A 21,159-nucleotide genomic window follows, 5' to 3' on the forward strand; every position below is an offset into this window, starting at 1 on the left:
TAACATGTCTTTACAAAATGGGCCTTTAACAGGCCGAATCCAATCTAAAAAAGCCCAAAGTGCATATTAGCTCTATGACTAACGTGTACCAACATCATCTCTTATCCAAATTACCTCGTCGTCTCTTTGCTTTCTCCAAGCCGTTGTGAATTTACTTGTAAGCTCTCAATCACACAACAATGGTGGCGTCTTCGCTATGTCTATCAAATTCCGCAATTTTCTCTCTACCTAATGTATCTTCGCGGCCGCTACTCTCATTCTCCCACTCTCTGAGGCCATTCATCTCCAAGTCGAAGCATGTTGCCTCGATACAACAACAACCACAGAAGAGAGATGGGTCTCAATTAGTGGTGAAGTCTCAGGCTCTTGATTTCTCCGGCACTTTCTTTGAAGGTGGATTCGGGTCGGACGATGACCCGATTTCTCCTTCCGGGTCGGGAGTCTCAACTGCCCTTGAGGACAAACCGGAACCTCAGTGCCCGCCTGGACTCAGGCAATACGAAACAATGGCGGTCTTGAGACCAGATATGTCTGAAGACGAGCGGCTTGGTCTTACCCAGAAATACGAAGAGGTAAGTAAAAGTCTCCAAATTTTACATGTTTTGTGTTTGCGAGAAAACGAGATTTTGGGATTCAATTAGATACTGAGCTTACTTACATTTTTCAAAAACCGAAACTTGAAACTTTCTGTAATAGTATAGATAGGTAAGAGATCACTGAATGTTGCATTTTGTGTCGGTGCTTGCACAGAGAGCACAAGCAAAATCTTCTAGATAACCGTTTCAAAGTAGAGTTGAGTATACTGATCAGTTAGTGGTTTCTTATCAATTGAAGTGTATGTGACAATCCTTAGTGAAATCTTAAGTAAAGGTTTTAGCTTTCTAAGAGCAATCTCATCCTTCTTCTGTGCGATATGGACTCTTAAAGTACTAAACGCTAGATACTAGATATCTGCACGAGATAGAAGCCCTTAGTGCACTTCTTAGTCATGTTATACCTTCACATTTTTACTCTGTTAATATACAGTTTGATGCTCGAAATGAACCAATACACAGTTCTTATTGGTGGTATATATGTGTGGATTCCTTAGATTATGTCCCTTGTTTAATCAAATCATGGTTACGAAATGTATGTTGTGTTTCGATAGTTACATATATCACACTCTGAAAGATTTCTTATATCAGTGTTTTTTGTGGTGTGTGGCAGTTGCTTGTGGCAGGAGGTGGAATGTATGTGGAAGTGTTCAACAGAGGAGTGATTCCATTGGCTTACAGCATCAGGAAGAAGAACAAAGCTGGAGAAACTAACACTTACCTGGATGGAATCTACCTTCTGTTCACCTACTTTACCAGACCAGAATCGATAACTCCGCTCGAGGCTGTTCTCACTGCGGACGATGACATTATCCGATCCTCTTCCTTCAAGATAAAGAAGAGGAAGTACAACTGAAGAGACAATAAATATTGTGTATGTGTAAGAAAAAAAAGTCAGATTCTTTCTTCTTCTATTTTGTTGCTCTGGAGAACATAAGTAAATCGCTCTTTATTTAGTTCTGCTTGTTTTTGTCTTTTTGGATTTTTTGTGCATTGCTCTGTTTTTGTTATGTAACAGAGTGTGAGAAACTCTAAAAGCTAAGTTTGAGAAGCATCCTTGTATGCATTTTCAAAAAGAGAATAGAATTAATCCATCGGAATATAGCATAAAATGAAATGATAAATCTCAAATTAGCTCTGTTCCTTTGCACAATTTGACATGAATGATTGCGAGTTGGCCACAAAGAAAACAATTGTGTCTCCTTCAAGATTTATTGATACTGATGATGAAGAGTTAGAAGATTTGGAGTGTGTTCGTGCAGAAGTCACACGGCTTGCCAGCCTTGTGCCCTTGTCACACGGCTTGCCAGCCTTGTGCCCTTGTCACGCTTAAAACATAAACTAGAAGAGCTTGTTGAACACTTTATCTTTTACGTAATGATCAAAACCATAGATATATACAAGTGAGAGAGACCTAGGAAGCTATATCATCCTAAGAAATAAGCAAACGTATCACAAACAAACATATATATATTTTCTTGTGTGTTCATCATCATCTCAATTCCCTTAATTAACAAAACAAACGGGACAACGAATTAGTCCATTCTCGTTACACTTGACACACCTCTCCCAACCTTCACCTTTCGTGGCAGCAACCGCAGCCACCTTACAGCTACCACCGCACTCAAAGCAAGGCAACCACCTAGCTCCTCCGCATCCTTCACACGTGTGCCTCCCTTCCTCCCCCACTCTCTCCACACGTGCCCACCTCAACACCCTCCCTAACTTCCCATTCTCATTCATAGCCGTCACCTCCGCTGCTCCTCCCAAGTACCTCCCTTTCACAAACACTCGCGGTGGCGCCACAGTGGCTTCGTCTTGAAGAAGCTCCTTAAGCTCGCTCAAGACTCCGGCGTCTAAAGCAACGTCCCTCTCGTCCACCACCACTCCTTGCTGCTCCATGATGGCCCTCACACGCATGCAATCTTCATACGTGCGACGCACTCCTTGTAACGACGTCGTGTAGACCACCAAACCTTCCCCTCCTCCCGGCGGACACTTCTCCGGGAACTCCCTGAGTGGGTCCCAGTTCATCACCGGTTTCTTGTTGCCTTCTCTCTCCCTCCGTTCTCTGTCTCTCTTGACGAATATGTTCTCCTTCACTGACCGAGGCCCCGAGTAAGACGGCTGAGTCGACTCCTCCGTCCGATCTTCTGACTGATCGGGTCTTAGCTGGGACATCGACTCCGTTCTCTTAAGCTTCACCACCGTCGTCGGGATCTGCGCGGCGATGCTTCTTTTGGCCCTTGCTTCAAGCTCGTCAAGTGTGTGGAATGATGCGCTCTTACGCGGAAGCCGCCGTGGAGGAGTAGCTGGAGGTTTAACGGAAACCACTTCCGGTTGTTTATCAACGGCGGGTTTAAGTTTGGTTTCTAAAGATTTGCTAACCTCGTCCCAAGTTTTAGGAGCGTTTTCATCATCATCATCATCGTTGAGAGTGGCTGGCACGGTGGTGGCGCGTGGAGGTTTCTCATCATCATCTTGTTCGAATTTGAGCCACGGCTCTTGGATGGCGTTGATATCAAAAACCGCGAAACTGGAAGGCGGTGGTTTGTAAACGTCGGCGACGACGTTAGCTTTGGCTTGCTTGGACGATGCACAACCCATTTTAATGCCTTGAAACTGTGTGTTATAGTTTTCTTAAGGATGCGTGTTTGTGTTTATATTATACCAAGAAGAAAAATGATAGGTAGCAATTTGTGTGGTCTCAGACACTTCTCTTATCTATATATTTTTTGCTTGCAACTTTTGTATTCTTCCTATAATGATGAGTTAGTATAGAAATGTGGATTTATTTGAGTCCATGAATAAATAAATAAATGAAACGAGTTTATATTACTTAAGACCCTCTGATCAGGAGCACCACAAAGTGTACTTGTGGTTTCAGTGTGAGATACGTGGTGAGTCAATCAGATAGATTCTTGACCATCAACCTTGTAATAACTAACTACTCGTTCGTAAATGCAAATGTCAAAATCTCTCTCTAGCTAACCAAGAAAGAAATGCAAATGTCATTATCTTTACTATACTATACGAAAATAATGCATTTTCATAACAAAAAAAAAATGAATACTATAACATTGGGAATAGAGACACATATATACTGAAATTGCCTAGATTTCAAGGACCTTATGAGAAGCCTATCAACACAAAATTCACACAAAATTGCACCTTGTAGATCGTGAATCTCTCTTTGCCATGCTTGTATTTCCTCCAACTTACTTCATGACATCATATCAAATATATTTTCTTTTTCCTCCCTTAGTGCACCACTTAACTATTTACTCTTGCTTCAGTATGGACGAGATTATCCATTTTTTTTTTTTTTTTTTTTGTCATCATGGACGAGATTATCCATTTACAATGTGTACATACCATATATCTTTTGTATCAAGAAAGGAATTGGAAAGGCTTTCAAGAAAAGCAGAAGACGCAAACAAAAAAATGAATTAAGGTTTTGGGCCGGTTTCGAACTATCTTTTTGTTATCGGGCTTTTGTTTGGATTCTAAAAGTTACTCTGTTTACAAGACTTATTTGGGCTTTTAGTATTACGTTTGGCTTTCTTACGCTACGCTTTTGGACGTTTACAAACATTATTATCGGTATGGTCGTATGGATGAGTAAGAGAGAGCTTTCATTTTTTTATTTTTTTTGGTCATCAAGAGAGAGCTTTCATTGAAATAAGTTTTTTTTTTTTTTAATTTTTTTTGTTTTTTGTTGTAAAGAATTGAAATCAAATTCTATAAGAAAAGAATCGTCGCCGGTGAAGAGAAAAAGAGAGCTCAAAGGATGTATTCGGCGCAAACGGAAGTTTCACAGGAGTTGGAGAGATTCAAGGCTTACAATAGCTGTAAGGAGCTTAAGGTATGTATCTCTAATATTACGGGATTGTTGAATTGTGAGTAGAAGAAGATAAACGAAGGGTTTAGTTTAGATTGCAATTGACTGGTGAGAATTTTCTGATGTCGGGGTTTTGTTATCTGTTATGTTCTTCAGGTTCTTCCCACCAAAGTCACCAGTCTTCCTCCATTGTTCGAGAGTTCACCAAACGCAGCTCAGAAGTTGACTTTTGCAAGTAAGCTTCTAGGTTTGTAGTTTTGGCTTTGACATTAGTTTTGTCTGTCCTCATGACTTGTGTTAGTTAACTTTGGTTTATATATATACCTCGAGATCTCAAGGGTCACAAAACTTGAAAGAGATTGTGTATGTCAGGTTTCTCTCTTCTTTAGTTTTGTCTGTCTCTCCCAAATATTGTTGGTAGAGGCTAAATGTTTAACACGGCAGAGAGATTAGGGTAGAGAATTGTTTAAAATTAGAAGATCCCTAAATTTCTATTAACATATATACATAACTCCTATAATTTACAAGCTCTGAAATCTGCAAAATTATCTGGATCTGTAGCTAAGGTTGAAGCAGTAGCTGTTGAAGAAGAAGGATCTCAGCATCCTGAGGAGAAGAGTAATGAAGGTATAATAAAGAAGCAAGTCAACAAACCTTTTGTTTGTAGTACCTGCTCTGGAATATGATAACTTATGTCTCATGGTTTAGCATCTGTCATGGTGACTGAGAAAACCCTCTCCCAAGAGATAGCAAAATACCTACGCTTGTACCACGACTTGAGAAGTCTCAGATTCGAGCAAATTGACATGGACATGGAGGATCCTAAAGAAAAAGAGCAAGAGAAGAAGCACGTGGAAGATGTGCAAAGCTCTGTGGTTAAATCCGCAATGGAGATAATGAAAGACGCTAAACAAGGAGAGCCACTTGAGGAACTCTTTGGTACGGTGAAGAAAGGGATTAAAGAAGTCGAGCGACTTATTTCTTGTCTCAAGGATGAGATGGAAACAAGTGCTTAGAAGAAGCTGGACCAAGATGCAAAATGCTATGATTTCAGCTTCTTAATATACTAAATTAGTTTTTCTTTTTTTTTTTCCTCCTTCCATTAGTGATACTTAAATATGACTGTCTTAATAACAAGCCAGATATAGAGAAGAAGAAGAGCAACAACATAACTGAACAAGGAGGAAGAAGAAGACATACAGTCTTGTGTTTTGCCCAAACCTGCAACTCTCGTTTACATTGTTGTAGTAGCCGTTTGCGCCTTGTGGTCCCAAAACCTTAACTTACATACCAAAACCTTAATAAAAGAACCACTTTACTATCTCTTCCCACACATCCAAAACAATTGCATCAGCATGATATAGTCTAGTTCCTGAAGAAGCCATTCCAACACAAAAATCAGAGTGAAACAGAGCTCCTGTTGAGTGTGTAGATGTTTATTTATAGTTTTTTACGTGAATACAGTTTCCCGTTTCCATTACTAATACAATTCATCAAAACTGTTCCTTTTTGTGGAGTTAAAAATCTTTTTAGTTAGATTTGGATTTCTTGTTTAACTAAGGTCCAAAACGGCGTTGATAAACATTTTTCTTTCTTTTTTTTTGTAAAAATGTGATATTGATTCTTCCACCATTTTAAGTAGCCCAAATGGCTTCAGTAGGGAGAATGAACAACTGCAATCCCAAAATAATAACCCAACAACTGACTTTTAAAACAAATGGTGTTCAAGTTCAAACAAGAACGAGAGCAGTGATAATTAGTTCTGATAAAACTGAAGTAATGAAACAAGTTAAATATAGTGGGAGGAACACGGATGATATATACCCGTGACGTATTTAATTCTAGTTGAAAACATTGAGGTGTACAGAGAAACACACTTAAACTACTAGTAAGCTAATCACATTACAGAAACATAATATTCTCAACTTAGACCTGGGAAGAAGAAGATTAATATGTTAATTATACATATGTGTGAGGAGAATGAAGTTATCGTCCGTGGCTAGAGTTAAAAAAGGAATTTGTCTTTAATTTAGGATTTAAGTAATTGATTATTACCATTTTAGTTAAAAAGGAATAGGATTAATTTGCTTTTCTTATAATGTTAAGTCTTTGCTATAAATATGTACGCTCATAGAAGAGAAAAATTCACAGAGAAGCAAACAAGCTTTTAGAGAATTGATTTCAACTTCTTAAAATATCATAAACTTCAAAAACATCTCCACTTCTTAAGCGATGGATCCGCAACAAACGGAAGTTTCACAGCAGTTGGAGAGATTCAAAGCTTACGATAGCTGTAGTGAGCTTAAGGTATCTCTACTATTACTATTACGTGATTTGTTAATTAATTGTTAGTAGAAGAAGACAATGTAGTTTAGATTGCAATTGACTGGTGAGAATTCTCTGATGTCGGGGTTTTGTTATTAATTTGTTATGTTCTTCAGGTTCTTCCGACCAAAGTCAGTAGTCTTCCTCCATTGTTCGAGAGTTCACCAAACGCAGCTCAGAAGTTGACTATTGCAAGTAAGTTTCTGTCCTCATGATTTGTGTTAGTTAACTTTCGTTTATATACCTCGTCGAAAGGGATTGTGTGTGTAGATCACTATATATTTTTTTGGATTATCCGCTTCTATGTAATTGACAACTGGTAAATTGACTATTGCAAGGTTCTGTTTGCTCGGAGGTCTCTCCTCGTCCCGTCATCCATGCTAGCCAAAGAAATAAGCCAAAGAAGAATAATGACAAGAAGAAATCTTTGGCTTCCACTTCAAAATCATGTGTCAAACCTGAAGCTGTGGGATGTGCTCTTCAAAGAAAGAAGACTGATGGTTTCACCTTAGATTTTGAATCTCAGCCTGTCACCCAGGAGACCCTCTCAACAGAGTTGGAAAATTACATACGCCTCCAATATGATTTTATACAACTCAAGATAGAACAGTATAGCTTAGTGGAAGTTGGTCATAAGGAAAAAGAGAGACAGAAGGAGCACTTGGTTACCCTGAAACAATCGGTCAATGACTCCATAAAGGAGGTGTTAAAAGATTCCGAAACCGGAGAGAAAGATCTTGCGACTCTTGTGGAAATGGTGGAGGCTGGGAAAAGGAGGACCCAAGAACATATCTTTCGTATCAAGAAAGAAATTGGAAAGGCTAAGAAGAAGATGCAGGATCAAGACACAAAGAAGAATAAGAAAGAAATGAGAAGCAAAACAAAACGATAATTATATTGATTGATGTTCAAACTCTTGATCTCGGGAACTGAGAACCAAAATAACAAAGAAATATTGATCTCTAGCTGTTAACGTTTTTTTTTAGTAATTTTGCGATGTGAATGAGATTAATCTATAACACATTCATGTTTGCTATCTTCAAACATGATAAAATTTAAAATTTCTATCGTGAACAAAAGAAACGATTCTGATTCAAATACATAAATCATAAACACTCTTTGAACTCCACTATTGATGTGATCATGTTACAGAGTTTGATACACACTTTGACTTGGTGATGAGTAATCGATGATCAATTGGTCTTGATAACACTAATTTCACTAGAGACATCTTTTAAATAAATAAAAAAAGCCCTCTGGGACTAAGCAGCTGTTGTTGTCTCTTCCACCACCTCCTCTGTTTTCTTCTTCTTCTTCTTCTTTTTCTTCTTTTTCTTCACTCCATCGACATCTTCTACAATCTGAGTATGAAGCTTTCCCATCTCAGTCTCGATCTTCGTGATTGCCTTCTCGATGAAACTATCGACGGCTTCTCTCACCATGAGCTTGTACGGATCTCGCGAAAGATCGAGACCCAACTCCGCGGAAGCTTCTTCTCGCGCCTTGATCTCTGTAATCTCAAGTAAGCTCGAACGTTTCAGGATCTTCCTCACAGTTTCCTTGATCTTCTTCTTCAGATCCTTATCGATCACCACTTCTTCTTCTTCTCTCGCTGTCGCTGCTTCTTTTTCCATTGATTTTGATGGACACAGACGGCGATGGATCGACCAAGGTTGATGGACACATGAGTGTGAGCCTCTGAGGGTTTCGCAGAGAAAACAAATTCAAAAACCCTGTCTAAGTGGGCCGGCTAATGGGCCTATAGTATGTTCAAAACTTAATGGGCTTCGGCACATATACTTATTTGGCCCTTTTCTTTGTTTCTTGGGATTCAGGTCAAGTAGGTTTTTCCTCCTCTGTTCTGTTGTTGTTTTGTAGAAATTGTGAATCCATTATTGGGAATTACGATGGAAACATCAAGATGGAGGAAAACCGGTTTTATGCGTCGAGTCCCACGTACCTTCAGATATTATCCATATGGTTCTTCAGGGTCAGTTATGTTTCTTTAGCTTTCGTTTAGTCCTGTCTTGTGAAGATTGATTGATTGAGTCTTTTTTATTTATTTATTTTGTTTGTGTATTTTGGTAGGCTTAGCAACGACATCTATGAGGAGATTAAAGGACTAGGAGTTGATCTGTCCCTTTGTGTGGCTGAATCCATGTTCTTGCTCTCTGAAGACATTCGTGCTATGTTATATTTCTGCGCTAAGTTATGGAGAGATGTGGGGGAACCTACAAGTCCCGTCTCGGAAAGGCTGCTTCGTGTGATGCATTATGTCTACTCAAAACAGATCGAACCATACCAGAAGAACAGAGGGAATGGTTGCGGCGTATCAGTCCAACGTGAAGAATTGATCAGGAGCGCTTGGGAAGATTCTACTGGCAGAATCAGAATCAGACATTTGCATCGCCTTGTTTTGCTTGTCAAAAAGAATACTTGCTATTTTCAGGATTATATACTATGCATGTGTATTCGTAACTACAAGCAATTGCTCAAGAGGCTAGAGGATAAATTGAGGCCCGTTTCAATGGAGGCTAATGCTCTTGCACGGGAAACTAGACACTCTATTTCTGACTTGTGGAAGTCTCTCTATGATGAAGATGAAACACCTCAAGTATTAAGGGATAAGATTGTTTGCGACCTCTTTCACCCTATCTTGCCCGAGATACAGACACTACCTGTATATGCTCCTTTCATTGTAGGGTTAGTGTGTAACTATTAACTCTCTCTCACTATCCGTAGGTTACATATATAATAAAGTCACTCTCTTCTTCATATTTGTTATTTTTAAGTTGTGTTATTGTTGCTGTTTTGCAGGAAGGGTTATGCAGAGCAGAAGCTGAGAGAGGAGGCTGTGCAACTAGGAGTTGAGCTCTCGCTATATGTGGCTGAATGCATGTTTTTGCTGTGTGATGACGTTAGTAGCATGTTACGCTTCTGCTTTAATGTATGGCGAGATGCAATAAGGAACCGCAATCGTGATAGTCCCGTGCTGGAAAGGTTGGTTCGTGTTTTTTATTATGTCTACTTAAAAGATATCAAACCAATGAATGGAGAATTACGTAATGGTGGAGAGTCAGTCCAGTGGAGACTGATCACAACGACTTGGAGTAATTTTGTTGATGGAATCAGAGACCTGGATCGCCTTGTTTTGATGCTCAGAGGAGAACATAGCGGTGTACATTACCAAAGTTTCAAGTCTAGTGTTGGAGATTCGCTCAAGGAGGTAGATGACAAGTTGAGGGTTGTCAAGGCTGTTTCAGAGGCGAATGGGTTTGCGAGGGAAGCCATGGAGTCCAACATTTTGGACTTGTGGAAGTCTGTCTTTGACAAAGAAGCCAAAGAAGCAACACAGACTATTAAAGTGATTAGGCTTGAGATGCTTCGTGATCTCTTTCTCCCTCAGTGGAACGACTAGTTTCTTTCTTCTTAGATTCTATCACATTAGTCTTTTTGTTTTTCTTTTTTTTTATATGAAAAAGGTTATTTGTAACATACAGAACAGAATCAGAGCAATTCTTACCTATCTATTCTCAAGTTTTTTTTTTGCTTGAAAAGTGAATTGTTTGATTTTTTCCTTGCAGGACTTTTAGCGATGGAATGTGGTCAAAGAGGAAAAGTCATATAAGTGCTAAATATTAATATACAGTATATTGGAGAATCAGAGTGCGAGATATTGATGTGGGCGATGAAGTATTATTTCTCCTATGAATTGGTGTCTATCTTGTATTTTATACCACAAACGCTACGAATCTCTAAAATGATATACCAAACACAACCATCGACACAACAAAAACCAGAGAGAATTTTCTATACAGAACTGAAACACAAACTCTAAATTGTTTCATCGTGATCACTGTTGTGGGGATGGAGATTGCTTCTTCCTCCGCGCGTAGAATTTTCCATATCTCACTTCCGGATGTTGATTTCTTTCTATATTCACACCACTGCTCTCATCCACTATGCTTCTGGCAGCGTCAAGACTTGTGATTGCTACTTGAGTTTTCTTGTGGGCATCTGTTTGCTTCAAACCCTCCATTACTTGAGTTTTCACACCACTGCTCTCATCCACTATGCTTACGGCAGCGTCAAGACTTGTGATTGCTACTTGAGTTTTCTTGTGGGCATCTTCTAAACGCGGGCCACCTGTTTGCTTCAAACCCTCCATTAGAGAAGAAGCTTCTTTTGCACGCTTCATAGATTTTCCAAGTAAGCTCCTGATTTGGCTTCTTTCTAATAGTATAGAGTCTTCAAACACCCCCACCTAGAAGAAATAATAATTCGTATAACTTATAAGATCTTAGACAGCTTCTTTGGTAGGGGAAAAAACACCTTAAACTGCAACCCTCAAATAAAAGAGTACTGAAACTTACATCAACCATTTCACAGCCATCATCAATCCGTCCTTCCTCTACGGCCAGGGAACCAGAAGGATTCGACCCGCCAACAAGTCCACTGGAGACAATTATAAACTGCAGAAAACATTGTAAAAGAAACAAAAAAAAGCAGCAGAGCCATTTGTCAAGGTATCACAATACCGCAAACAGAGAAAATGTAAAGAGACAAATCAGGCATAGAACCGGAGACCTACATCATTGTAACACCTCTGACATAGCGCATAACCAAAAAGTTTGGATCCATCACCCGCATGCATACATAGCACCCGATTTTCGTGAATAGACGTTAGTTTCATAGTCAAAAATTTCATTTCTTTTTCTGTGAGCTCCTCAACCTAGCCACACACATGTACATCCATTAAAAAACAGAGGAACATAATGCGAGACCAAAAAAACATGACTCCATGTTGCATTACTGCATAACACAACAACCAATATTAAAGGAGTATGCATTATTATAACTACAATGACAGTGAAATCAGATACTTACAGTTAACTTGGCAACAATCATGTGTGATAATATGACCAGTTAGCATATGTTTCTACAATTTGAAAAACTCTTAGCCTTAAATCTGTAACCCACTATGCCAAACTCACATTTGAACTTTCAGTGTGAGTATCTCCAAACTGAATCAGTCTTTGGGTTACAGCGCCTCCCAACTGATGCATTACGTCTACCTGTAGAAAACATATCAAGATATTAAAAGGGGCTTAAACATCTTTCCACTCACGTATGATAACATTTCTTTATAGCTAACCATATCTTCTTACAGTGTCTGTCTTTGAGCAGTTGATACGATGAGAAAGGGCAGCTGTGTAAACCGCTGCTCCACATATATCAATACATTTCCAGTCGGTCTGCAACCCGATAGGTGCCCACATTAACATAGCACTTAAAAGAAAGAGTACACAGGAAATGATCCACTAACAAAAAAACGTCAAACCTGTATCCAATCTCTCTTCATACTAGCTATAATGTCTCTAGCTGTTTTCAAGACAGCTTCCTCATTATTTTCTTTCAATAAGCCTGCATTTGTGTGATGAAATGAGTAGTAACCAATATAACTGTGTGCTTCTGGCGGATGAACAAAGCAGCAAAAGAAAATACAGCTATAGTAAATTTATGCATCAACCCAATAAAGAGAAAAATGGGAGCCAAAAGTCGTCATAATTACCTTTTGAGATGCTAGGAATGAAAACTGAAGGATCAAGAAACTTTTCATAATCCCAAACTTTAGCAATGTTCAGTATCAGACAGAGTTGCCAGTACACTGAACTCAACTCGTAACTGCAAAAGGTTTGATAAAACGAAAACAGCAAAACTCAGCATTATATTTTGACAATGCGTAGTCCCCACAACAGATCTAATGGGTAATTAAAGAAACCAAAGAAAAGAGAAGAGAATGAAAAGAAAAATATCAGCTTACATGCTAACCCGAAGGTAGCTTGAAAAATCAATAAGAAGACACGGAAGGTTCTTCTCCCTACATAGTAAGAAAGTTTGTGGTCAACACCGCCATAACCAGTAAAGTACTTACATTATTCTAGTATAATTTTCACTGTTAGATATATATATTTTTATGAAACCGATCATAGCAGTCAAGTAACATACACTGAATAAGACATCACTAGTATTCATCATGAGGTTTTAAAGAGAAGAAAATAGAAGAGCAACAAGATGATTACTAACCTGCAAGTCAAGTAGAGGCAGGAAGCCCTTACTAGTTCAGTTCTGTATCGTTTAGTGAAACTTTGCTCAACTGCCGTCTTCAGAAGATAAATTGAGTTAAAAGAAGGGTTACAAGTCCTTACGAATTAATATTCAGAAAACAGAATAGATTTAAACCAGAACATACTGTAAAGAATTGAGCAGCCAAGCCAATCACATCACCTCCTTCGTCAGCAATTCTCAAGGCATCCCTCAACATGATAAGCTCATTTTCAGCTGGAGAAATAAGAAATAGCCAAGGTCTGTTAGAAAAGAAAAACTAATCGAGCAAGAATAAATGTATCATCGTCAAGATGAAGCTAATTGAGAAGTTAGATGTATCAGTTGAACAGTTGCATTATTTATTGACACTAGTGAACATAAATTCATATAAAAAAAGGCATATACCTGATTCAGTTTCCGTTTCAGATGAGTTTGAACTCGCACTCTGAACACTAGGCACTACGTTTTCTGGCCCTTGGCTCTGGAGGCACAGAATTAAATCTATAGGTATCAGTAAAGGGTTGAAAAGACTAGAAATCTATAGGTATCACTAATAAAAGCATGAAAAGGATAAATGTATCTATATCTAGTAGTTGAAGCGAATAAAGCTGGTTACTTACTCAATATGGAATTCACAAAAAAATGGAGGTGAAGAGAATTCAGATACTCGCAAAAATACAAGGGACAAGAAAGAAGATGGGCCAAGAACACATGTCTAAGTAGTCAAAAGAAAGGTGCGTTAAAGCTGTCCAGCGGTATGGTTCAAAGAATGTAACTTGAGTAGAAGAAAGCTTGAAAACCTGCTCCAATGGCTTCCCGCACATGATACATCCCCTGCAAAGACAGGAATGGAAGGCAAATGTAACAAAATCAGGTGAATGAATTGAATTAACGGGAGACTAGAGAGGGCTTACGAAGGACTATTAATGTAGCGGAGGAATTTCTGGCCACAAATAGTACACCGCTTTGATTCTTGTTCAGTGCCAGATTCAGGACGCTGCGGAGACCCCATGGGGTTTGAGAAAGTTAGTGTCACTCTTGTAATTAGAGGAAACAAGTATCTAGGGTTTTGAGATGAATTGATGAAGAAGAAACTCTCAATTTTGTGTCACTCGTTTGCTGAGAAAGATTGAGAAAACGAAATCTACACGATTCGATTTATCCAGTTGCAATCCCTAAATCTGGGCTCGGAATTCACCAAGATCTTACAGATTACAATCGTCTCTCTCTCAAAAAAGAAAGTGAAATATTTTCCCGAGAAAGTGATTACCAAAAATTCCCAGAAAACTTTCTCTCTCGCGAATGAAACTAAACAGCAAAGAGTTTTATACTCACCGACTTGACGCAAAACTTCTTTAACAACCTTTTAACAGAATCGAAATGCTCCGTAACGGATCTGCAACAACTTCGAGCTCCGTCTCTGCTCTCTGCAACTTTACTCCAAGCATCGGAGACCAAAACCATTGAAATGTCTTCTCGTCGTTGCAAACGCAATAACCAGCTCCAATTATCCCAAACCGGAAACAATTCCTGGTACATTTAATCACCCTCCTAAACCGGAACCCTCTGAGTTATTGGGCTTGTTGGCACTCTAACACTTGTGGCCCAAACTTTGTGGGTATCAACTGTTTCAGACCATCTGTAGATGCACACATCTTCTTCACCAGTCATTGACGCCAGCCGCGATCAAAGCATCTTAATCTTGATTATTACAAGATTCCCAATGCTAAGTTAGAGATTGTCTCTAAAAACACTTGTTTAATTATTTCTAAAAACACTTGTTTCTATTTGAGTGGCTTAATTCATTTTTTTTTCCTTAATCAAAATTTAATTCAATAATTTAATTATTTAAAAGTAGTACTGTATTTTAAACTTTTGAAGCTCAAAATTAGAGAATCTCACCATTGGTGATGCTCTTACATTTGTCAAGCTTTGCAAACTTATAAGTGGGTCGCGTATATTGTCATTCTCTTGCGATATGCTTCTCACAAATTCTTCGATCAAGCCTTATATATATATCCTAAGTCGTATATGATTTGTGTAATTATCATATGTAATTAATCTCCTTCTCCAAGCTCCAATCATCTTGACCAGAGAGTATATATTTATGTTTAATTAAGTTTAGTATACAGTATTTTGTTTTTCAGCATCCTTTTGATGCGCTGGTTAATAAACTTTACATATAATTCATTTATTTACTCACCTACTTATATATGTACTACAATTTTTTTTTTTGTTAATAACAATATTTCTTTCTTTGAAAAAAAATAAAAACAATATTTCTTTTATGGGTCAAATTACACATGTCGTCGTACAGTCACCACTTTTTTAAAAAAATGGTTGTTGAACTTCAATAAAGTATTAAATTAACAAATGATAACAACACATATTTGATAAGAGAAGCAAACCTCTAGGCTCTTTTTGTTTTCCGCAGAACACCATCATCATTGAAATTTAAACACAAGAGAAAATGGAAGAACAACAAATCTGAATACCAACAACTTGGTGTGGAAACACAACATCATCATCATCCAGGTATCAATCATTCTTTTATTCTTTTTGTTTCTTTTTTTTTGCGTAAATAGAGATAATCTCTACAAAAAAAAATTTCATTGTCTTACCAAAAAGATCTTGATCTTGTAGACTTGTGTTGATCTTGGCCTCTTTGGGTATAAACTAGCTCATATTTCAAAAAAAAAAATGATTTGGGGGAATCATATAATGGAAACGTCAAGAGAGTTTCTTAATATATAGGTTTGACCATCATCTTTTTAGTTTCAAATTTCAAGTATGTTTTCGTTCGGGTTCTTCTTCCTAAATTATATATTGTCTAATTATGATGTTCTTGATTCCTTGTCCTGAATTCAAACATCTAAACATATATGAAAATGATCAGATCATAAAGCTCAAGACCAGATTCATCATCATCAATTTTTCTTTTATTTTTTGTGAATCCAATGATAATTTCTTTTCTGTTATATTGATAATCCGAACGGATCATTGGTTCAAAATGATTAAGATCGGGGAGCCTGAAACTTTTTTTCTCTATTGTTTCTGGTTATTTTAGCAGATCACAATAAAACTATTCGATATTACCAAAAGAGTTATTGATAAAATATGTTGGCATTCGTGAAATGCTTCTCGTTGAAGCGAACAAAGCATCCTCGTGGATATGAGGATCCTCATGTTCTTGCATCCGAAACTCCCTGTAAGTCAAACAATAAAAATATAACCTCACAAATTTTCTTAAATTAAAATTAACTCTAATTAAGAAAAAAGATTAAGAAGATATTATAATAGAGAGACGACGACATGTACACATATAAGTATATAACAATAACGATTAACGAGTATGAGCTGTAATAGCTATATGCATTTTTTTATGAATAGCAATATATGATTGATCTATGCTATATGCAGTTACGGTGAATGAGATAGAGGCTTTACACAATCTGTTCAAGAAGCTAAGTACATCCATTATCAACGATGGTCTTATCCATAAGGTAAACATTTTTTTAGGGCTTTTTCTTTGTTTTATTTTTATAATATATAAAAAACAAAATTCACATTTTTGGGTTTTAAATTTATATTTAAACGAACTAATATATGTGATGAGCAGGAAGAGTTTCTTCTGGCTTTGTTCAGAAACAGCAGTATGCAAAATCTATTTGCAGACAGGGTTCGTATCCATACTTGCATCGTTAACTCTATTTTTCAATGTATATGAATGACGACAAGAGTATTGAAGAAAGGTTTGGTGCAGGTGTTTTATATGTTTGATAGGAAACGAAACGGTGTGATTGAGTTTGGAGAATTTGTTCGTTCCCTTAGCATCTTCCATCCATACACTCCCGAACATGAAAAGTCCGCATGTACGTTACTTACCTACATATATGTATAAACACTTTAGGATCATGAAAATTAATATACGTATGTACGAATAAACTCCAAGAGAGTAATCTAAATCGTTTACAACTAATATATCACATATGGTTTTTTTTTTTACTGAATAGATTACGTATGTTGTAAAATGTTGTAGTTATGTTCAAGCTTTTTGACCTCCACGGAACCGGCTTCATCGAGCCCCATGAGGTACTGATAAAATGCTATATAGATTATAGATCTCATCAATCGGTAATATGCATGTGTATATAAAATTGATGTAAAAATGCATATATATATATATATATATATGTGTGTGTGTGTGTGTGTATGTGTTCATTAAACCAAAAAAGATATGTATGTGTTTGTGCATGCATGCATACATGCATAAACGTTTTTGATGTGTAATATGATGGGTTTGGTAAAAAAATAGCTGAAGAAGATGGTGGGCGCACTATTAGGTGAAACAGACTTAGAGCTATCGGAAGAAGCTATTGAAGCTATCGTGGAACAGGTTCATGCATACCTAATTTTAATCTATCTTTCTCTTATATATGTGAAATTCCTATTTAATATATCATTTGTTAGTAAACTGATTGGATTTTTACAAACAGACGATGATTGAGGTTGATACAAACAAAGATGGGAAGATTGATGAAGAAGAGTGGAAAGATCTCGTAGCGAAGAATCCTTCAATCCTCAAGAACATGACTCTGCCTTACCTCAAGTATGACTATTTTTTGTTCACTTTTTTTTTATTTATTTTATTTGGGGAAAAGGCATATTATATATGTGAATTGACTCTTTCTTATATTTGTTGATCATCACACTCTTACATGTATCGTCGCTATTTGAATGATTTGGTGGTATAGGGAAGTGACATTAGCATTTCCAAGCTTTGTACTGGACTCCGAAGTAGAAGACTAAGAGAGAGCATGGAGCATCGAGGATGCCTTGGGGGGGAAAAAAAGTCTGAAAGCAATGATTCTTACAAAATTTTATTATGTATGTTTCATGTCCGCGGTTTTAATTAATTAGTTACTTACTGTTGATGATATATAATGATTCAATTCCAAGGGAATTTTACAAACAATCTTCTTCGATTAATAAATCTTTTAAAGGTTTTTTCAATTGTAGCCCTCTCTTAAGTATTTGGTCCGATACACTTTTTTAATCGCGATCGAATGAGATCAGAAGGTGGCAAAGTAACGGTCACTGGGGGAGATAAGAGTATGAGAGAGCAACGGCTAGAGAGAGAGTCAGAGAGAGGAGCCACAACTACAACAACAGCGTCGGGTCGGGTCCCCACACGTGTGTCCGCGGCCAAGTTTTGATTTTGAATTATTTAAATTTGTATGTCTTATTCATTCATGTAAACAAATTAAATACCATAATCGTGATGACATTAACGTATACTTACCACTTTTTCACAAACAAAATAAAAATAATAAATACATATGTCAGCAGCTCTTATTATTATTATTATTTGTATATGTCAGGAGGTTAAAGCCACCGGCCATCAGGGGCGGACCCACAGATAAGGTGGTGGGGCAGCTGCCACCAGAAAAAAAAAAAAAAAAAAATTATTAAAAAAATTATTAAATATTATTAAAAACAAAATCTGTTCTCACTAAAAAAAATTACTTTTCAGCATTTTTTTGGAAAGCACATTAATCCATGTACCAAAAAAATATATATTAATATATAAATTAAAAACTTACTAATCTAGACCTAATTTTTTGTTATTTTCTTCTTTTTTAGTCATTTGGTTTCTTTGTGTGACAACAAATCAACAACTATCAATTTGTGAGTTTATTTTTCGGCTTTTTTACAATCGTTTCTATTATATAAGCATTATTTTTTGTCAGTTAGTTTTATTTAAGAGGGAATTTCAAAAATACCCCTTTTCATATACCTCTTTTTAAAAATACCCCCTTTTCAAACTTTATCAAAAATCCCATTAAAAATGTTGAAATTTATCCAAATATGTGTGTAATCTTATAAATATATACACAAATTACCTTTATATGTGTCGAAAACTTTATACACTTTTCATAAATAGCGTAAAAATAAATTATAAAAACCGTATAAACCCTTTTAAAAACCTTTTAAAAACCTTATAAAACTTATAAAAATGATTTAAAACTATTTAAAACATTTTAAAATATTTGTATCGAATCTCCCAGTAGTAGTTATTATATAGAAGTACCTTATAAACTATATAAAACTTTATAATTTTTTTATATTTAAAAAGGGGTATTTTTGAAAATGGATAGATAAAGGGGGTATTTTTAAAAAGGGGTACACCAAAAGGGGTATTTCTCAAAAATTCTCTTTATTTAATCAGTTCAAGCTTATAACTATGTTTCTTGGAAAACATTATATAGGTTTTTATGTTATACATGACTATATTAGTTTTTGGAGTGATAATTTTTTATATGTTTATTCTATGGTTAAGCTTTTATGGAAGTTTGTTACATAATTCAAAATTTTAAAATTAATAAATTTTACAATATAAGTCTATAAATTCAAAATTTTCTAAATTTTTAATTAATAACATGTTTTTTTGTTTTTAATTATTTGAATCTGTCACAAATGAAAATGTGGTAAAAAGGTTTCAATTGTTAAATGAGCGTCTGAGTGGTTTTCTAAGATATTTTAAAGTTTTTACATGACAATTTTATGTCTTTTATAATTTAGTATTTGATAGTTTTTTACTATATTTTTGCCCCCATTGAACAAATTTTCTAGATTCGCCCCTGCCGGCCATACTAGACATTTTCAACAACAACTAGAACTCATTTATATTAATATACGGAAGCTTTAATTAGCTTATTAATTAGATGCTGCTATTTTGGTTTTTATACAAATCGAATTTTTACATTTCTTAATGTAGATGTAGATTAACTGGTTAAACCGAATTGGTGGTCATGTCAGACTCGAATGTGGACACAAACCGATCTAATTTTTATTTTATGGATAAGATGATCTGATCGATTAAGTAACAAAGGATAGATACATGCATGAACTGCTCTTCGATCGAATCTATCGTCGAAAGAAATTAAAGTAACCTCTTCTATATCTTTTTTTAAGTGTTTTTATGTTTTGATGACTCATCTTTCCTTTGTACCTTCTTTTTTTATTTGTTGGTACATTACATTTTTATTGTAATTTTGTAACGTTCACCATTTTTTTAATTGAAATTACATATAAAACTATTTTTAAAAAATTCTTTGTCATCCACGGTTATATTTCATATAGAATTATTATAATATCATTATGTTATCGCATGGTGAATAAAATAAAATAATGCAAAGCTGTAAATTTAAAAGTTCACTCAAAAACAAATACAACATAACGTTTCTTGAATGGTAATAATACAAAACTACATTTACAGTATTTTGATTTAATATGATAAACAGGAGGAGGGTTCGACGAACCTAGCGCTTATTACATGACTCATCATTGGTACAAAGTACAAACTCACTCATAAAATGTATTTAGATATTTCATTTTAAATTATACTACTACTTATTAAGTAGTGGAGTATTCTATAAAACTATATAATAGGCAATGATGATTTAAGCTTTTGAGACATTGTTATTAGTAATTTTTTTATATTTATTTTTGGGTTAGAAGAAAGAGGAGGACCCATCCATGTGCAACGGCAATAATCTCGGTTTTTTCATTCAGACCCAACTTCTTCAAGTTTCCCTAACTAAAAAAAAAGTTTTACAAATGTTATGATTAATTAAGTTGGTCTCTAATATAAATCCCATCTATTAGAAAAAGAGAAAATGATTAAGGTTTTAGTTTTTTTTATTTGGTTTCCTTACAAAGAATCACACGTGGCGAGATCTCATTGCACGAATGACTCATGATACCATCGTTAGCCTGCAAAGCCAAAAGCCACGTTAATAATATCCCCCGTTAAATTTGATGACGGAACGGCAACATCACCACACTCCGTTAATCAGACAACAATGGGTGCATTAATAATAATAATTTTCTAAAAAATTAATATTAATATTATATTTCATCTGTTAGTGGAGTAATTGTAAATGGCACTTGTCACTTCCACACATATCTCTTATTCAATATTTGCGCGTGAACTGGATTTTGAGAAATTAAATGTAAAACGATTTGAGTTTAAATTTAAAAGTAAATTTAAAAGGCAGTAATACATTTATTCGAACTTTCGAAGGCAGATTTAAAAGAAAGAAAGTAAACAACGGTCGTGAATGTGAATGTGGAAACTTAACGGCGTTAAGTGAGAGTGATATACAAAAAAATCCGAAAAAGGCTAAGGAGCGCGTCTATTTAAAGAAATTGCTTCTTCTTCTCTCTCTCTCTCTTAAAGATCCTCCTCCCCCCCTCTCTCTCTCTCTCTCTCTCTCTCTCTCTCTCTCT

The 21,159-nt window shown here is 36.1% G+C and overlaps 7 protein-coding genes across 11 annotated transcripts; 4 read left to right on the top strand and 3 right to left on the bottom strand.

Annotated features, from left to right (window-relative positions):
* The first annotated feature begins 119 nt into the window (after window positions 1-119).
* Window positions 120-1,647, top strand: LOC17896416 (30S ribosomal protein S6 alpha, chloroplastic). The gene is made up of 2 exons (XM_006300491.2): window positions 120-572; window positions 1,207-1,647. Exons 1-2 carry the CDS (start codon window positions 180-182, stop codon window positions 1,447-1,449), a joined length of 636 nt encoding a protein of 211 aa, XP_006300553.1. The 5' UTR covers window positions 120-179; the 3' UTR covers window positions 1,450-1,647.
* A 297-nt stretch (window positions 1,648-1,944) lies between these two features.
* LOC17895063 (uncharacterized protein At5g39865) lies at window positions 1,945-3,291 on the bottom strand. The gene has a single exon (XM_006301142.2). It carries the CDS (start codon window positions 3,198-3,200, stop codon window positions 2,100-2,102), a length of 1,101 nt encoding a protein of 366 aa, XP_006301204.1. The 5' UTR covers window positions 3,201-3,291; the 3' UTR covers window positions 1,945-2,099.
* A 954-nt stretch (window positions 3,292-4,245) lies between these two features.
* LOC17896529 lies at window positions 4,246-5,755 on the top strand. 2 transcript variants are annotated; one of them, XM_023787853.1, is made up of 4 exons: window positions 4,246-4,458; window positions 4,591-4,681; window positions 4,996-5,061; window positions 5,143-5,755. In XM_023787853.1, the coding sequence occupies exons 1-4, from the start codon at window positions 4,384-4,386 to the stop codon at window positions 5,448-5,450; spliced, it is 540 nt and encodes a 179-aa protein (XP_023643621.1). In that variant the 5' UTR covers window positions 4,246-4,383; the 3' UTR covers window positions 5,451-5,755. The 2 variants fall into 2 exon arrangements, with proteins under 2 accessions (XP_023643621.1, XP_006302903.1); XM_006302841.2 differs by having other exon boundaries at window positions 4,591-4,669.
* A 2,074-nt stretch (window positions 5,756-7,829) lies between these two features.
* On the bottom strand, window positions 7,830-8,451 carry LOC17896401 (mediator-associated protein 3). Its single transcript, XM_006301498.2, has one exon. It carries the CDS (start codon window positions 8,391-8,393, stop codon window positions 8,022-8,024), a length of 372 nt encoding a protein of 123 aa, XP_006301560.1. The 5' UTR covers window positions 8,394-8,451; the 3' UTR covers window positions 7,830-8,021.
* Window positions 8,452-8,531: 80 nt separating this feature from the next.
* Window positions 8,532-10,288, top strand: LOC17895429. The gene is made up of 3 exons (XM_006302214.2): window positions 8,532-8,749; window positions 8,848-9,462; window positions 9,577-10,288. The coding sequence occupies exons 1-3, from the start codon at window positions 8,667-8,669 to the stop codon at window positions 10,175-10,177; spliced, it is 1,299 nt and encodes a 432-aa protein (XP_006302276.1). The 5' UTR covers window positions 8,532-8,666; the 3' UTR covers window positions 10,178-10,288.
* Window positions 10,289-10,424: 136 nt separating this feature from the next.
* Window positions 10,425-14,331, bottom strand: LOC17896178. Of its 2 annotated transcripts, XM_023787260.1 has the most exons (15): window positions 14,203-14,331; window positions 13,782-13,864; window positions 13,668-13,701; window positions 13,488-13,582; window positions 13,273-13,348; window positions 13,013-13,101; window positions 12,847-12,923; window positions 12,584-12,640; window positions 12,332-12,444; window positions 12,101-12,231; window positions 11,928-12,014; window positions 11,754-11,834; window positions 11,351-11,491; window positions 11,133-11,231; window positions 10,425-11,023 (listed from the first exon to the last, which is right to left on the bottom strand). In XM_023787260.1, exons 6-15 carry the CDS (start codon window positions 13,082-13,084, stop codon window positions 10,613-10,615), a joined length of 1,269 nt encoding a protein of 422 aa, XP_023643028.1. In that variant the 5' UTR covers window positions 13,085-13,101; window positions 13,273-13,348; window positions 13,488-13,582; window positions 13,668-13,701; window positions 13,782-13,864; window positions 14,203-14,331; the 3' UTR covers window positions 10,425-10,612. The 2 variants fall into 2 exon arrangements, with proteins under 2 accessions (XP_023643028.1, XP_023643029.1); XM_023787261.1 differs by having other exon boundaries at window positions 12,101-12,183; window positions 13,488-13,701; window positions 14,203-14,330.
* A 951-nt stretch (window positions 14,332-15,282) lies between these two features.
* Window positions 15,283-17,880, top strand: LOC17894830 (calcineurin B-like protein 8). 3 transcript variants are annotated; one of them, XM_023787263.1, is made up of 10 exons: window positions 15,283-15,402; window positions 15,511-15,621; window positions 15,935-16,075; window positions 16,288-16,370; window positions 16,487-16,546; window positions 16,631-16,739; window positions 16,907-16,959; window positions 17,183-17,263; window positions 17,364-17,476; window positions 17,622-17,880. In XM_023787263.1, exons 3-10 carry the CDS (start codon window positions 15,985-15,987, stop codon window positions 17,674-17,676), a joined length of 645 nt encoding a protein of 214 aa, XP_023643031.1. In that variant the 5' UTR covers window positions 15,283-15,402; window positions 15,511-15,621; window positions 15,935-15,984; the 3' UTR covers window positions 17,677-17,880. The 3 variants fall into 3 exon arrangements, with proteins under 3 accessions (XP_023643031.1, XP_023643030.1, XP_006301585.1); XM_023787262.1 differs by lacking the exon at window positions 15,511-15,621; XM_006301523.2 differs by lacking the exon at window positions 15,511-15,621 and having other exon boundaries at window positions 15,938-16,075.
* The last annotated feature ends 3,279 nt before the right edge of the window (window positions 17,881-21,159 follow it).

This window comes from Capsella rubella, unplaced genomic scaffold (genome assembly GCF_000375325.1).
Source record: "Capsella rubella cultivar Monte Gargano unplaced genomic scaffold, Caprub1_0 scaffold_2, whole genome shotgun sequence".
NCBI lineage: Eukaryota > Viridiplantae > Streptophyta > Magnoliopsida > Brassicales > Brassicaceae > Capsella > Capsella rubella.